Here is a 14,970-nt window from a genome sequence, read left to right as displayed (position 1 = left end):
AACAACAACAACAACAAAAGTGTAGGCCTAGGGAAACAAAGCCTGAGAAAAAGAGACCAAAGCGCCAGTCAAGTTTGGATTTGGTTTTGTTTGGGTTTTGGTCTCTGAAGAACATGTCTCAAAAGCTGGGCTAACCCACTCTTGTTAGAAGAACTGGTATCCTGCTGGGGGGGGGGAAGCACGCGGTTTCCCTTCTCTCTGCGAATAAAACCCTCTACTGTACAGATTTGCCAGCCAGGAGCTACAGCAGCCACCAGGGGGCGCCAGAAGTTCTATCACACATTCAATCAACAAGTATTTTTTAAAGAGAATTTCTGGGGCGCCTGGGTGGCTCAGTCGTTAAGCGTCTGCCTTCGGCTCAGGTCATGATCCCAGGGTCCTCGAATCGAGCCCCGCATCCGGCTCCCTCCTCCGCGGGAGGCCTGCTTCTCCCTCTCCCACTCCCCCTGCTTGTGTTCCCTCTCTCACTATCTCTCTCTCTGTCAAATAAATAAATAAATAAATAAAATCTTTAAAAAAAAAAAGAATTTCTTCAAGGTTTGTATTTCCATAAATACAAAAAGTCACCATGAGTCCCCTCCGCGTCCAACACAGGGTGTTTATCCTGCAATTCAACCCTTGCACACCAATGAACAACACATGAAGAAGGGGGAAGACTTCCAACTTCTCAGAAGCCACAAAAAGTAGGCTCAAAACCATGTGATTTGGGGTGAAGAAAACACACCCATGAGAGGTAGGATCCCAGCCAGCAGAAGGAAAGAGAAGTATCGAAAAATTCAATTTCGATCTCCCTGGTTCCCTGTTTTCCTTTCTCTGACATGTACTGTGAGTTGGTATCAGATGACTCTCATTTTATCCCAGCCAGCAAAGGAGTCGCCTGAAGAAATGGTCCACCTCAGACCAACCTCCACCAAGAACTAAGCGGATGGCGGATGGCGCCCCCTAGTGGGAGGACTGGAGAACAGCGCCTTCTACCCGTCGGGAAGCCTGTGAAAGACGCCAGCTCCACACCGTCCTACCTCTCTCTCTCTCTTCGTCCCCGCTATTGTCAGCTACTTTTGGAAATTTGGACCCATCTATTAGTTCTAATCTTACTCTCAAGGGAACCTGTTAACAACCACTTCAGGTACCAACTGTAAAGGTGGCCCAAGTTCTTCAGAACTTGACTTGTGTTCCCAAATGTCATCTCTACGGGCCACTGGACTTGTACTAGGAATCGTGGCTTCACACACATGGAACCAGTGGATACACAAGCAAAGGAAGGGATGGGGGAAGGGACAGGACTCAGAGAAATGCTTAAAAGGTGATGTCTGGCAGGTAAAATGTCAGTCATCTTCCCACCATTACTTCATGTCCAAGCCTTTCTAGTTTTTTCCCCTTAAACCCTATTTAAAACAATTTTGATGTAGCCATAGAAACATAACATTTTGCAGTTGTTAGGAAAGCAAGACTCACAGACAAAAATAATTCTGCAAAGAAACCCAGGAAAAGCATTCTATCTGCTCTATGTAAATACAATAGACTATATGGGTATTTATCACCAGAATGGGCTGGACAATGTTTCTCAAACATTTACTTTGCTGAAACCATGTTATCACTAGGGAACAAGCCATAAAAATTTATTTTCTAGCAGATAAACAGAAACCTCTGCTGGTTAATGAGTTGCCTATGTGGCCGATCGACTCTGGAAATGACTGGTACTTTTGTTTCTTCTGCTTCAGCCAGATGCATTAGACCTGAATCCCAGCTCTACTATTTACTAGCTCTTAACTTTGTCCAGGTTTCTTAACTTTGTCCAGGCGTCAGTTTATTTATCTGTAAAATTGAGATGATAATATCTACTTCACAGGGTCTAGGAAAGGATTTTTTAAAAAATATTTATTTATTCTAAAGAGGGAGTACACGAAAGCAGGGGGAAGGGCAGAGGGAGAGAGAGAATCTCAAGCAGACTCCCCCTGAGTGTGGAGCCCAACATGGGGCTCGATCCCACGACCCTGAGATCATGATCCCACGACCCTGAAATCATGACCTGAGCTGAAACCAAGAGTCAGACACTCAACTGACTGAGCCACCCAAGTGCCCCAGGTCTAGGAAAAGGTTAAACAAGATAATGCATTGGCTTCAGGATCCCTGACACTCCTAACTTTTATATATATATATTGTGTGTGTGTATTTTCATTTGGAAAGAGTCTACATTTTTCATAGACTTACGTTATGTTTTATCATAATTATCAAGGGATCTGTGATCCAAAGGAGTTTTAAGATCTGGTGCTCTACAGCACAGCATCTTTGTAAGATTCCTAGGGGCTCTCATCCTTACCAGTGACATACCACGCTGTCAGGCTTTCATGCGGAAATGCGGTAGGAGATAAATGTATGGGTTATATTAGAAACAGAACTAGCCTGCTTTCAGAAAATAGATATGACTCCAAAGTTTCTATGTAATAGCCCTAAATTTAAGCAAGTCAAATATAATTTCTTTTGCCTACAATTGTTATTAATAGCATTTGCAGCAGGCATACCATAAGATTAGTCAAGGCAAAACTGTACTATGTACAGGCAAAAAAAGTTATATCCACAGTATCCTTAACTGAGAATTCTGAAAATGAAGAAATGTCAGCATGAGGAACTCTCTTACTCTCCAGAGTTACCAAGTCTCTACAGGTAGAAGAGCTGGCAGATAAAGGATGAGCAGAGAATAGTGGTTAATCATTTGCCATTCCTTATATAAATCTGCAAGGACTTTATATCATATTATCATGAAATATAAAGTCTAGACTGTCCAAGAAAAGTGTAAGCATGGCAGAGCATGCAGATGACCTGACAGTATTTGAAGGCACCATTGTTTCCATACAGGAAGCTAAACTGTTTGTTTATTTATTTATTCATTTATTTATTTTTATTTTTATTTTTTTTATTTTAAAGATTTTATTTATTTATTTGACACAGAAAGAGACAGCGAGAGCAGGAACACAAGCAGGGGGAGTGGGAGAGGGAGAAGCAGGCTTCCCACGGAGCAGGGAGCCCGACGTGGGGCTCGATCCCAGGACCTGGAATCATGACCTGAGCCGAAGGCAGACGCTTAACGACTGAGCCACCCAGGCGCCCCCAGGAAGCTAAACTGTTTAAAACGAAACCTTCAAATGAACCGCAGATTGACCTACGTCAGTGTAAAATCTATGAAAAAAGCTTAATTATGAGTATTCTTTTTTCCCAAGCTCCTCCATTCCCCCTCCATTCCCGAAGTCACCTCCACTCATCTGATTCTCCGGCAAATGTCTTGCCCCCCAAATTATAAATGAATACTCAGATTTTAAACATTTAAAAATGCTTTTCTCTGCTCATGTAAATTCCTACATAAATAATACATAATATTCACAGGGCCTGAACACAAGAAGGCAGTGAGTTGATATTCGTCGAATGGATAAGAATGGAAAGAGAAAAACCAACAAGTGTTAAACAGAAGGAAAGAGAGGTTATAATACTCAATTTTTAAAATGCTATTACAATCTGCAGGAAGAGAGGGATTATTTAATGCAGTTTTTCCTTGATTTACAATGGGGTTATGTCCTGATAAACCCATTATAAGTTGAAAATATCAGAAGTCAGGGGCGCCTGGGTGGCTCAGTTGGTTAAGCGACTGCCTTCGGCTCAGGTCATGATCCTGGAGTCCCGGGATCGAGTCCCGCATCGGGCTCCCTGCTCGGCAGGGAGCCTGCTTCTGCCTCTGACCCTCTCCCCTCTCATGTGCTCTCTCTCTCTCATTCTCTCTGTCTCAAATAAATAAATAAAATCTTTAAAAAAAAAAAAAGAAAATATCAGAAGTCAGAAATGCACTTAATACACCTAACCTACTGGACATCAGGGCTTAGCCTAGCCAACCTTAAACATGCTCCGAACACTTACATTCGCCTACAGTTGGGCAAAATCACCTAACACAAAGCCTGCTTCATAATAAAGCGCTGAACGTCTCCTGTGACTGACTGAACACTGTACTGACAGAAACAGAACGGTGGTCAGTGTGTGGGTGTCCACCCTCGAGATCGCGGGGCTGACCGAGGCCTGTGGCGACCTGCCACTCCCCACCAACCCCCGAGAGGAGCGTCCTGCCTACGGCTAGCCCGGGAAAGGACCAAAACTCAAAACTCCAAGTCTGGTTTCTACTGGATGTGTGTGGCTTTCACACCATCCTCAAGTTGAAAAACTGTAAGTCAAACCATAGTAAATCAGGGACTGTCTGTACTTAAGACTAGTACTGGATGGGGGCGCCTGGGTGGGCTCAGTTGTTAAGCGTCTGCCTTTGGCTCAGGTCATGATCCCAGGGTCCTGGGATGGAGCCCCGCATCGGGCTCCCTGCTCTGCAGGAAGCCTGCTTCTCCCTCTCCCACTCCCCCTGCTTGTGTTCCCTCTCTCGCTGTGTCTCTCTGTCTGATAAACAAAATCTTAAAAAAAAAAAGACTAGTACTGGAGTAATTGGCTAGCTTTTTTGGGGAAAAAAAAAAAGTTAGAGCCTCACCTTACACTACTGTTTCTAGAAATTTCAGATAGAGTAAATGGCTTATTATAAAGAAAAGGAAGTCATAAAACTAGAAGAAAAAAGTTATCTCATCCTGGGATAGGGAAGAACTTAACTAAGCATAAAAGCAGAGGAAGAAACCCTAGAGGAAAACATGATAGGTTTATTTATATTAAAAAGTAACAGGACTACTAAATGTAATGTGGTATTCTGGATGGGACTCTGTAACAGAAAAAGGCTATAAGTCCAGATTGCATGCATTCATTCATTCATTCATTTTAAAGATTTTATTTATTTGTAAGAGAGCAAGCGCACAAGCAGGGGGAGCAGCAGTCTTCCTGGTGAGCAAGGGACTCGATCCCAGGATCCTGGGATCATGACCTAAGAGGAAGGCAGACACTTAACTGAATAAGCCACCCAAGCGTCCCCCAGGTTGCTTTTAATAAGTAGATGCCTATTTTGTTACATGCTACATTTTTATTCTTAATCATGAATTACGACATTTTCACACAATAAAAATAATTTATATAAAAAGGAAAAAGGATATCAGATAAAAACTAAGTAAATCTGGATAAAGTATAGACTTCAGTTAATATATCAGTGACAGTTTTGTGAATTGTAACAAATACTATATAATATGAGATGGTGATAATAGGGAGACTGTGTGTGGCATCGACAGGAACTCTCAGTAAGTCTGAATTTTTCTGTAAATCTAAAATTGTTCTAAAATAAAAAGTTAATTTAGAAAATACCTCCCCCTTGGGGCACCTGGGTGGCTCAGCTGGTTAAGCATCAGACTCTTGGTTTTGGCTCAGGTCATGATCTCAGGGTCGTGAGACCCCCAGAGTTGGGCTCTGTGCTCAGCAGGGAGTCTGCTTGAGATTCTCTCTCTCTCTCTGCCCTGCCCACCCCCATGCGCATGCTCTCTCTCTCTCTCAAATAAACAAATCTTTAAAAAATACCTCCCCTTCAAAACAACAAAAAAATGGTGGACAAGGGTTATTAGATCTGTATGACACAACAGCTAGGCACATAGGTCTCCAGATTCAGACTGTCTAGGTTTAAATCTCAGTTTTGTCACTCATTAGCTGTGAGACCTTGGGCAAGTTGTTTAATCTCTCTGTGCCCATTTCCTCAGGTATAAAATAGCAATTTAAAATCGTACCTACTTTATAGGGCTATTTTGAGAATCATATAAGTTAATGTATGTTAAGACATTAACATTTTCCTAGCACGTAGCAAGTGCTCAATAGATGTTAGCTGACCTCATCATATAAAGAGCCCAAATAAATATGAAAAAATTAATATTTCAGTACAAATTGGCCAACAGAAATAAATTAAAAATTACAGTTGGCTAATAATATATGGAAAAAAGTTCACTCTGATAATGGACACAAAAATTAAATCAAGATTATTATTTTTTTTCTTACCAAACTGGCAAAGATTCAAAATGATAGTGCCTAGCATTGGAAAGGATGCTATACTGCTGGGGGGTGGGGGAGGAGTGTAACTGGTACTAGTTTGGGGGGGATAATTTGACAATATGTAGTAATATATATATAAAATATATATAACAAAATATTCAGAATGTTCACATTCTTTGATCCTGTAATTAAACTTCTAGGAAAGTATCCTAAGTTATTAACCAGAGATGTACAAAGAGTTATAAGGATATTTATTAACTGTGTTATTTACATGAGCAAGAACAGTTACCAACCTAAATGTAAAACATTTAGGAAAAAATTGAATAAACTATGGTACATGTAGATAATGTACCATCTCAGTATAATGATACAGAGAAATGTTAAAAACATTAAGTCAAAAAATCAGAATGCACAACATAGTATAACCCCACTTTTGAAAAATGTATTTCCTGGAAAAAAAGAGACAGCAATAAAATGTACCAAGATATTAGCAGTCATCGCTGGGTAATGAGATTGTGAATGATTTATTTTCTTTATAGTCTGGGTTTTCTAAATTTTCAAATTTTTATATACTTCATGATTATAAAAGGAATATATGCCTCTCATAGAAAATTTGGAAAATCATGGGTGGGGGGGATGGGTAACTGGGTGATGGGCATTAAGGAGGATACCTGATATGAGGAGCACTGGGTGTTATACACAACTTCATTGAACATTATATCAAAAACTAATGAATTACTATACATTGGCTAATTGAATTTAGATTTAAAAAAATTTTTGGAAAATCAGAAAAATGGAAATGTTTATATATGCTACTGAATAGCTAATAAATAGAAATGAAGACAAGGTAAGGGGTTGAAAAAGGAAACTCTAGTCCCCTGGATGCACTGCCTGGGGTAGGCAGTGAGGTGCTGGGGAGAATCATAGGAAGTTGTGGTTTACTGGACCCCCCCACCATTTGGTTGAGTTACTCTGCAAGAATACTTCTCTCTAGTTTTGTCCAGGGCTGCCATGGTGTTTTGGCCAACCCCTCAGCTGAAAACTTCCATCTATGGTTCCTAAAATTAAGTCCAAACTCACACATAGCCACAAAGACCTCATCACCCAGCCTTTATCCAGTTCTCCAGACTCACTGCTTCCCAATCCCCCCCAGTCCATTCCACATCCACCTTACCCCCAAATCCTCACCACTCCCCAGAAATGGCAAGCCCCTGACACCACAGGACATGCCTCATACAGGCTTTCCTTTCACCTGGACTGTCCCTTCCCTGACCCCCTCACCTGGCAACTCACTCCTCCTTCAAGACTCCTTCCAGACTCAGTTTCTTCTCGGGGAACAGGTGGGCTCTCTGATGCTCCTCTCTCAGGACCTATAAACTTCACAGTGATTCTACTTTTCTGCCTGCCTCTTGGGGGCTCCTGTCCATATCAAGGTGCTCTTTGGATACTTGGTGCCTAAGTGTCTGGCTCAGGGCAGGTTCTCAGCGGATATCTTGGGGTGAAAAGTCTGGTTGCTGGTGGGGAAGCAGGGAGGGCAGAGAAGGAGCATTTTGGGGACACACTGCCACTTGAAGGCAGTCTAGCATTCTCTCATGCAAGGCTGGCTGACTGTCACCAGCCAAGAAGAAAAAGCCAGAGAGAGAGAGAGACAGAGAGAGATTAACACACACACACACACACACACAAACACACACACACACACCCCACCTCAAGAAACCCCAAACAGCCAAAACAGTCTTGAAAAAAAAATCTGAAGGACTCATACTTTCTGATTTCAAACTTACTACAAAGTTACAGTAATCTAAACAGTGGTGGCACTACCATAAAGATAGACATATAGGTGACTCGAACACAATAGAGAGCCCAGAAATAAAACCTCACATATATGGTCAGTTGATTTGCAACAAGGGTACCAAAACCATTCAGTGCGGAAAGGATAGTCTTTCCAACAAATGGTGCCAGAAAAACTGGACCCACATGCAAAAGAATGAAGGAGGCCTTACCTTACACCAGATGCAAAACTTACTCTCAAAATGGATACGAGACCTAAACTTAAGAGCTAAAACTATAAAACTCCTAGAATAAGACACAGGGCAAAATCTTCATGACATTGGGTCTTGCAATAATTTCTTGGATATGACACCAAAGCAGAGGCAACACAATAAAGAGTAGACAAATTGGACTTCATCAAAACTAAGAGCCTTTGTGCATCAAAGGATGCTATCAACAGAGTAAAAAGGCAACCCACAGAATGGGAGAAAAAATTTGAAACCACAAATCTGATGAGGGATTAATATCCAGGATATCTAAAGAACACCTATAACTCAACAACAGAACAAACAACCTAATCTAAAACTGGGCAAAGGACTTGAATAGACATTCCTCCAAAGGAGACATACAAATGGTGGATAAGCACATGAAAGGACCATCAACATCACTGATCACTGGGGAAGTGCAAATCAAAATGGAATGAGATGCCACTTCACACCCATTAGGCTAGATATTAGTTAAAAAAGAAGCAAAAAATAAAAAAGTGTTGGAAGGATAGGGAGAAACTGGAACCCTCATGCATTGCTGGTGGGAATGTAAAATGATGAAGTCCTGGGGAAAACCGTTTGATGGTTCCTCAAAAAGTTAAACATAGAGTTACCATATGACACAGCAATTCTGCTCCTGGGCATATACCCCAAAGAACTGAAAGTAGAGCCTCAAACAGATACTTGCACACCAACCTGCAGAGCAGAATTATTCACAATAGCCAAAAGGTGGAGGCAACCCAAGTGCCCATCAACAGACGAATGGATAAATAGAATGGGGTGGATACATACACTGGAGTAATACCCAGCCATAAAAAGGAATGAATTCCGATACATGCTACAACAGGGATGAACCTTGAGGACATGATGCTGAGTTAAGTAAGCCAGACACCAAAGAACAAATATTGTATGCTTCCAGTTACAGGAGGGACCCAGAATAGGCAGATAGAGACAGAAAATAAAGGTTACTAGTGGCTAGGGGAGGGGAAGATGAGGAGTTATTGCTTAATGGGTGCAGAGTTTCTGTTTGGGATGCCAAAAAAGTCCTGGAAATGGATATTGTGATGGTCATACAACATTGTGAATGTACTTAATGACACTTCATTTTAAGTGTACACTTAAAGATGATTTAAACGGTGAATTTTATGTTACGTGTATTTCACCACAAGAAAAAAAGAAAAAACATCCCACGAGAGTCTGCCTGAGCTTCCTCAGAAGATGGGCCTCCACGTTCTGTGGCCATTTGGATGCAACCAGTTAATCTCCTGACCTTGGGTTAACAAATTCATGCACCCGGCAGCCCACTCTGCCTACAAACCAACTCAGACATTAGATAATCTACTTTGGTAGCTCAGGACACCAGCAGCCATGCTCTGCCTTTTTTCCTTTTCTCTTCTTGATTTTTTAAAGATTTCTTTATTTTATTTTAGAGAGACAGAGAGAGCATGGGCACAGGAAGAGGGGCAGAGGGAGAGACTCTTCAAGCAAACTCCCAGCTGAGCTCAGAGCCCAACTTGGGGCTGGATCCCCAAGATCGCGAGCTGAGCCAAAATCAAAAGTTGGACGCTTAACCAACTGAGCCACCCAGGTGCCCCTTCTTTTCTTATACTGAAACATGTACCAGTCGGGAGAAGCTGTGGGGTGGAAGTGGGGGTGAGGCACAGTTGGTCACTGAATCGAAAAGAGGGAAGAAATTATGGAACAAAACTATACCTGAACCTTCTTAGAGTTTCAATCCTTGAGAGAGCAACTACTTTACCTTCTAATGATTTTCAGAGAGGGATTTTTCTTCCCTTATTAACCTTTTTACTATCTGAACTACCCTCATGGTCTAGAAGTTGTGACAGCTAAACTCAACATATATACACAAATAAGCCCCCTGTCTTGCAATTCAAACCATTTCCTTTTGTGCTGGCTTCACCGGAGACGGAGCCATTTAAACATGGGCATTTAAAAAATTTCTATAGCAACTAGGAACTTAAGTGTTTTTAATGACAATAAAAATTGCAATGGGTTTCCCCAAATTTACTAATTTTGAGTCATGTTTCCCTGTGTCTAAAACCTCAAAGTCAGTGCTTCCTTTTCAGGTCAGGGACATCTGTCCCACAGTGGCTTGCCCATCAAGAGGCACTTGAGTTTAATTGTTGCTGATTTTGCAGTTCACTAGAACCTTGTAGAACCTGCATCTAATTCACATGATAAGAAAAGTACATGGCAAAACCACTCCAGACCTCAGAAACTCCTTCTGACATTGCTACTGTCCTATTCCATTATGATAGATTCCAAATGCAAACAAAGATCGGTCTAGAAATTTAATAAGAATTGACAGCAGGTGCATATCTTGCATTCCAGGCAGACAAGCTCAACAAGCTGTAGATGAATTAGTTACACACCATATTCCCTAATGAATAATAGGCTCCGTTTATGTCATTCTTCAAATCTCTCCACAAATTATTTTTTGCTCTTAGAAAACCCACCCTGGGCACACTGCCAAAACTAACCACCTAAGGAATCAGTGATTTCAAACATCTCACCAAACTGCCATATTCCCAAACACACGTCCGTCCTCCAGATAGTGCATCTTTCTGGAAAATGTAAATTAACTGAGGAAAAAAAATTAACTCAAAGAAGTTATTGCCTTGCTTCTTCTCTAAGTGGCCTTGCTGAATTAGGACACAAGTCAACCTTCCCTTCAGAAAAGACCCTGCCTTCTTCAAAAATATATATCCCTTGGGGCGCCTGGGTGGCTCAGTCATTAAGCGTCTGCCTTTGGCTCAGGTCATGATCCCAGCGTCCTGGGATTGAGCCCCACATCGGGCTCCCTGCTCTGAGGGAAGCCTGCTTCTCCCTCTCCTACTCCCCCTGCTTGTATTCCCTCTCTCGCTGTGTCTCTCTCTGTCAAGTAAATGAAATATTAAAAAATATATATATACATATATATTCCAAAGAGCCCAGCATAGCATCTGGTTTATAGGTGCATTTACATATAAACATTATAATAACTCAGGTATTGAGCTGTCAGCAAGTACCACGCCCTGCACTAATATACACCACTTCAAAAAGTAGTTATGACTACTGTTATTTTAGTTATTTAATTATTTATTTTTTAAAGATTTGTTTGCAAGCCCATGCATGCACACAAGCAGGGCCGGCGGTGGGGGGCGGGGGGAGGTGTTGCAGAGGGAGAGAATCTCAAGCCGACTCTGGGCTTGATCTCACAACCCTGAGATCACCACCTGAGCCAAAATCAAGAGTGGTCACTCAACCGACTGAGTCACCCAGGTACCCCACGATTATTGCCATTTTAAAGATGTAGAAATTTTGCCCAACCGAAGAATTAAGTGATTATTTTCCGAGGCTTCCCGAACTAAGCCAGTAAGCTATCTAGCTGGAATGCCAACCCAGGTCTGCCTCACTTTGCAGCTTCTGTTCCTAATCACCATATTGTACAGCCTCCCTAAAGAAATGAAGTGAAATTTCCCCTACTTCTTACCAAAGCCAGCAATTTTGTTTCCTTGGGTTTGGGGAAGGTAGACAGCTACAATTTTTAATAATAGTGAGCATTATCTTAAAATCGGACATTTCTTCACCCAGACTGTGCACAGGAACTGGGTAAAAAAAAAAAATCAGACATTTCTTTTCACGTACATCCATACCTCTTTATATTTCACAACAGAGCTCTGCTACAAGAGATTTATCTGGTTAATTTTAGTACTTGATTAAATTATTCTGAAATATAAATTGTGACCATCCTGAAACATAATTTCTCCCTCAAAAGACAAATGTCCGTAGTAATGCTTTCCTTGTGAGATTTTCATGTATTTATTTTTTTAAGGAACAATAGATTTTGAAAACGCAACTAAAAAGGCTTGAGTAGGAGAACTTCCTTGAGGTCAGTGTTATCCACGACAGCCATATGTCCGGCAGGAAATCTGCAGTCGGGTGCCATTAACAATGAATTCCCCACTTTCTCAGACCCTGGAAAGACTTGTGACTTCTACATCTAAGTAAGGCAGGGCTTGGATAAAGGGCATACTTTTAGCTTTTCATATTACAGGCGCAGAATCTCGTATTTCTAGTCCTTGACCTGGTGCATGCCAAGTGGTTTGTAGGGTTGACTCCGTAAGCAGAGTCTGTACACTCTGAGACCAAATAATCCTATCACTGCCTACAGGAGTTTCTGTGCTCCTTAACGTATTCAATTGAGTAGGGAAGGGTGTCTCTGGGCTGTATTCCCAGGTGAAGATCAAAGATGGGCTTTTATGTTGGATCATATTTAGGCCAGCTTTGTTAAATGTCTAAGGTCCGTGTAAGAACCTCATTGAGAGAGAGATCCTCTACCTACGGCTAAGCCATTGGTTAATCTAACAACTGGGAATCAAATTCCTCACCCTAACCACTGAACCTTACACAGAAAGCACTGAGTTCAGCATGCTATCAGTGAATGACTCCATATTTACTTTCAAATTACACAGTAAACCCTGCCACATGTTCACAAAGATTAAGTAGTCAACTTTTACCCTTGGCTAAAACAATATATTGCTCAGAGATAAAACTGTAACTTCTCTTTCATATATACCCCATCTTATGTCATCTTCAGAACAGCCTGTGAAGTGGACATTGTTTTCATTCCCATTTTACAAATAAGGAAACAGACACAGAGAGGTTAAGGAACAGATAAAAGATCTCCAGCTGTTAAGGAGCAGAGCCTAGAATTAAACCCAGGGCTCTGTGCTTCCAAAACTCTTAACTTCATCTCAATGTTACACTGCTGCTTGTGTTTGCTTTTTAAAAGGTTAAATTGACTTTGGCAATTTCCTCTTAGTAGGTACTAAGCATTGCTAATTCAGATTCCTCCTTTATTCAGGAAGAATTTTAAAAAGTGAGATGTATTCTGCCAGCCGAGACAGAAGTTGGCTTCCTAAGATAGCCCCCAACTCTCCTGTGGGAGGTAGCTGCTGCAAGAGCTCTGGAGTCAGACAACCTGAGTCCACCACTTTCTAGCTATGTGACCTTGGACAAGTCACTTAATCTCTCTGTCCTTCAGTTTTCTCATCAGTAAAATGAGGGCAATGATAGAAATGACCTCGATATTCTTGGTGATTAAATAAGAGTATTTAAGTGTTTTGCACATTTTACATGCTGGATAATTCTCAGCCTTCCACATGATCAATAAGCTTCCTGAACTAAGTTTAGTGATCATAAACATCAGGAGGCATTACTAACATGCCTATCATTTGGAAATTCAGAAAGCTACTTTGCCTCAAAAAGACGACCAAAAAGCCCTCCCAGGGCCCAGGCTGCTATATGTGAAGCCTAAGTGTATCTTTCTCAAATGAAATAACTTTGTCATTGGCTGAATTAAAATACAGTATGGATCCTCAACATGACCTCACCTTCAAGATACACACACGCTCTAAAATTATTTTAAATTAAAAGCTTAACGATTGTTTGGGTTCTCAAGTAGTTACCAACGCATCCTCTCTGGCGAGAAGCATGGCCACTTCTCAAACCGTGCGGCTAACTTGCTCTAAATCACGTTCTCTAAAAATGTTCCTTCGCAGCTTGCATTTCAGTTACTTGGTGTCCCCAACTGTTGTCGTCCCAGAACAAAAGCCTAATTGCTGCTGCTACAATACAGCCCTTTTTCTGAGATCATCATGAAACCCTCGGAGCAAACAAGAGAGGGAGTTCTTATGAGCAGCAAGCACTGCATCCAAATTCCTGCACTCCGAAAGCCAACACGGGCCAAATACCGGAGACTCGAGCTCCTTTCTAATATCTACACCTCCCTGCAAATAGCTGTCTCGCGAATACTTCAGAGCCCTTTAGGACACGTGTGTTTTCCTGCTTGGACGAGTTCCGGAAAATTCGGGGTCCCCTTCTCCCACCCGCGCAGCGTGAACGGGCGCAGGGCAGCGGCCCCGCCCGGGCGCGACTCTGTCGCGGTGGGGTCGTGGCCGGGCGCCCCGGAGCCCCGCAGGGCCAGGCTCGGAGCGGGACGTCCCACCAGGCCCACCCCGGAGCCCCCGGCCCCCGCGGGCGCGGGCGGGAGCCCCGGCTTCCCAGCCCCTGCGGGACAGGCGCCGTGCGCTCGCAGCCGGGCTGGCACGCAAAACCCCGAACGGCGGCCCCGGGGAGGGCTCGGGACTCACGCGCTCTCTCGGGCTGTCGGGGGCCTGTCCCCGGCCGGTTCCCGGCCCCGCGGGCTCTGAGAGTGCGAGCCTCCCATGGCTCGGAGCTCGGCGCCCCGGCTGCGCCCGCCCGTGCTCTGCGGCGCGCCGGCTCTACCCGGACCCTGGGCGGGGAGGAGGCGGCGGGGCGGGGGAGGAAGGGAGGGGCGGAGGGGCGGAGGGGCGGAGGGGCGGGCGGGTGGTGGGGAGCCCTGCCTCAGGGTCCCTGCCGCCGGGAAAGCCGGCTAAAGGGCGTTGCTCGAGACGCCGCCAACTTCGCCGCCAATTGCAGGGCTCGGCCTGCGCCGCGGCCGGGGGGACTCCCGCCCCGGGAGATGCTGAGCGCGCGGCTCCCACCGGGGCCCCGCGATACTGCCGGGGGGTCCGGACCGCGGGCAGCGCACTCCCAGCCGCGAAGTCCCTTGGCGGCGAACGAAAACAGGTGGAGTGGGCGGGAGGCCTGGGCGCACCCCGGGGGCCCCGCGGACGGGGAGCCGTCGCCGTCTGCCCGCACGGCCCGGGGCGGTCGGCAGCGCCTGGGGAGTCCCTGCTCCAGGCTAGAAGGGGAGCGGCTCTGCAGGGAAGCACCGGCAGGGGGCGGGTGTGTGTGTCGGTGTATGTGTGGTGTGTGTCGGGATGTGTGTGGTGTGTGTCGGGATGTGTGTGTGTGTGTCGGGATGTGTGTGTGTCGGGATGTGTGTGTGTGTCGGGATGTGTGTGTGTCGGTGTGTGTGTGTGTGTCGGTGTGTGTGTGTGTCGGTGTGTGTGTGTGTCGGGATGTGTGTGTCGGTGTGTCTGTCGGGATGTGTCAGTGTGTGTGT

General features: G+C 44.0%; 1 protein-coding gene across 3 annotated transcripts in view; it reads right to left on the bottom strand.

The window, feature by feature from the left end:
* The window catches only part of TACC1 (transforming acidic coiled-coil containing protein 1), an 85,667-nt gene extending 71,452 nt beyond the window's left edge, over window positions 1-14,215 (bottom strand). For all 3 annotated transcript variants that reach the window (XM_044912109.1, XM_044912116.1, XM_044912160.1), the window contains exon 1: window positions 14,132-14,215. In XM_044912109.1, coding sequence (XP_044768044.1) covers window positions 14,132-14,208 — 77 coding nt within the window. In that variant the 5' untranslated portion in view covers window positions 14,209-14,215. The remainder of the gene's footprint in view (window positions 1-14,131) is intronic.
* Window positions 14,216-14,970: the final 755 nt, after the last annotated feature.

Source organism: Neomonachus schauinslandi, chromosome 2, assembly GCF_002201575.2.
Source record: "Neomonachus schauinslandi chromosome 2, ASM220157v2, whole genome shotgun sequence".
Classification (NCBI taxonomy): domain Eukaryota; kingdom Metazoa; phylum Chordata; class Mammalia; order Carnivora; family Phocidae; genus Neomonachus; species Neomonachus schauinslandi.
This window is presented reverse-complemented; position numbering and strand designations above follow the sequence as displayed.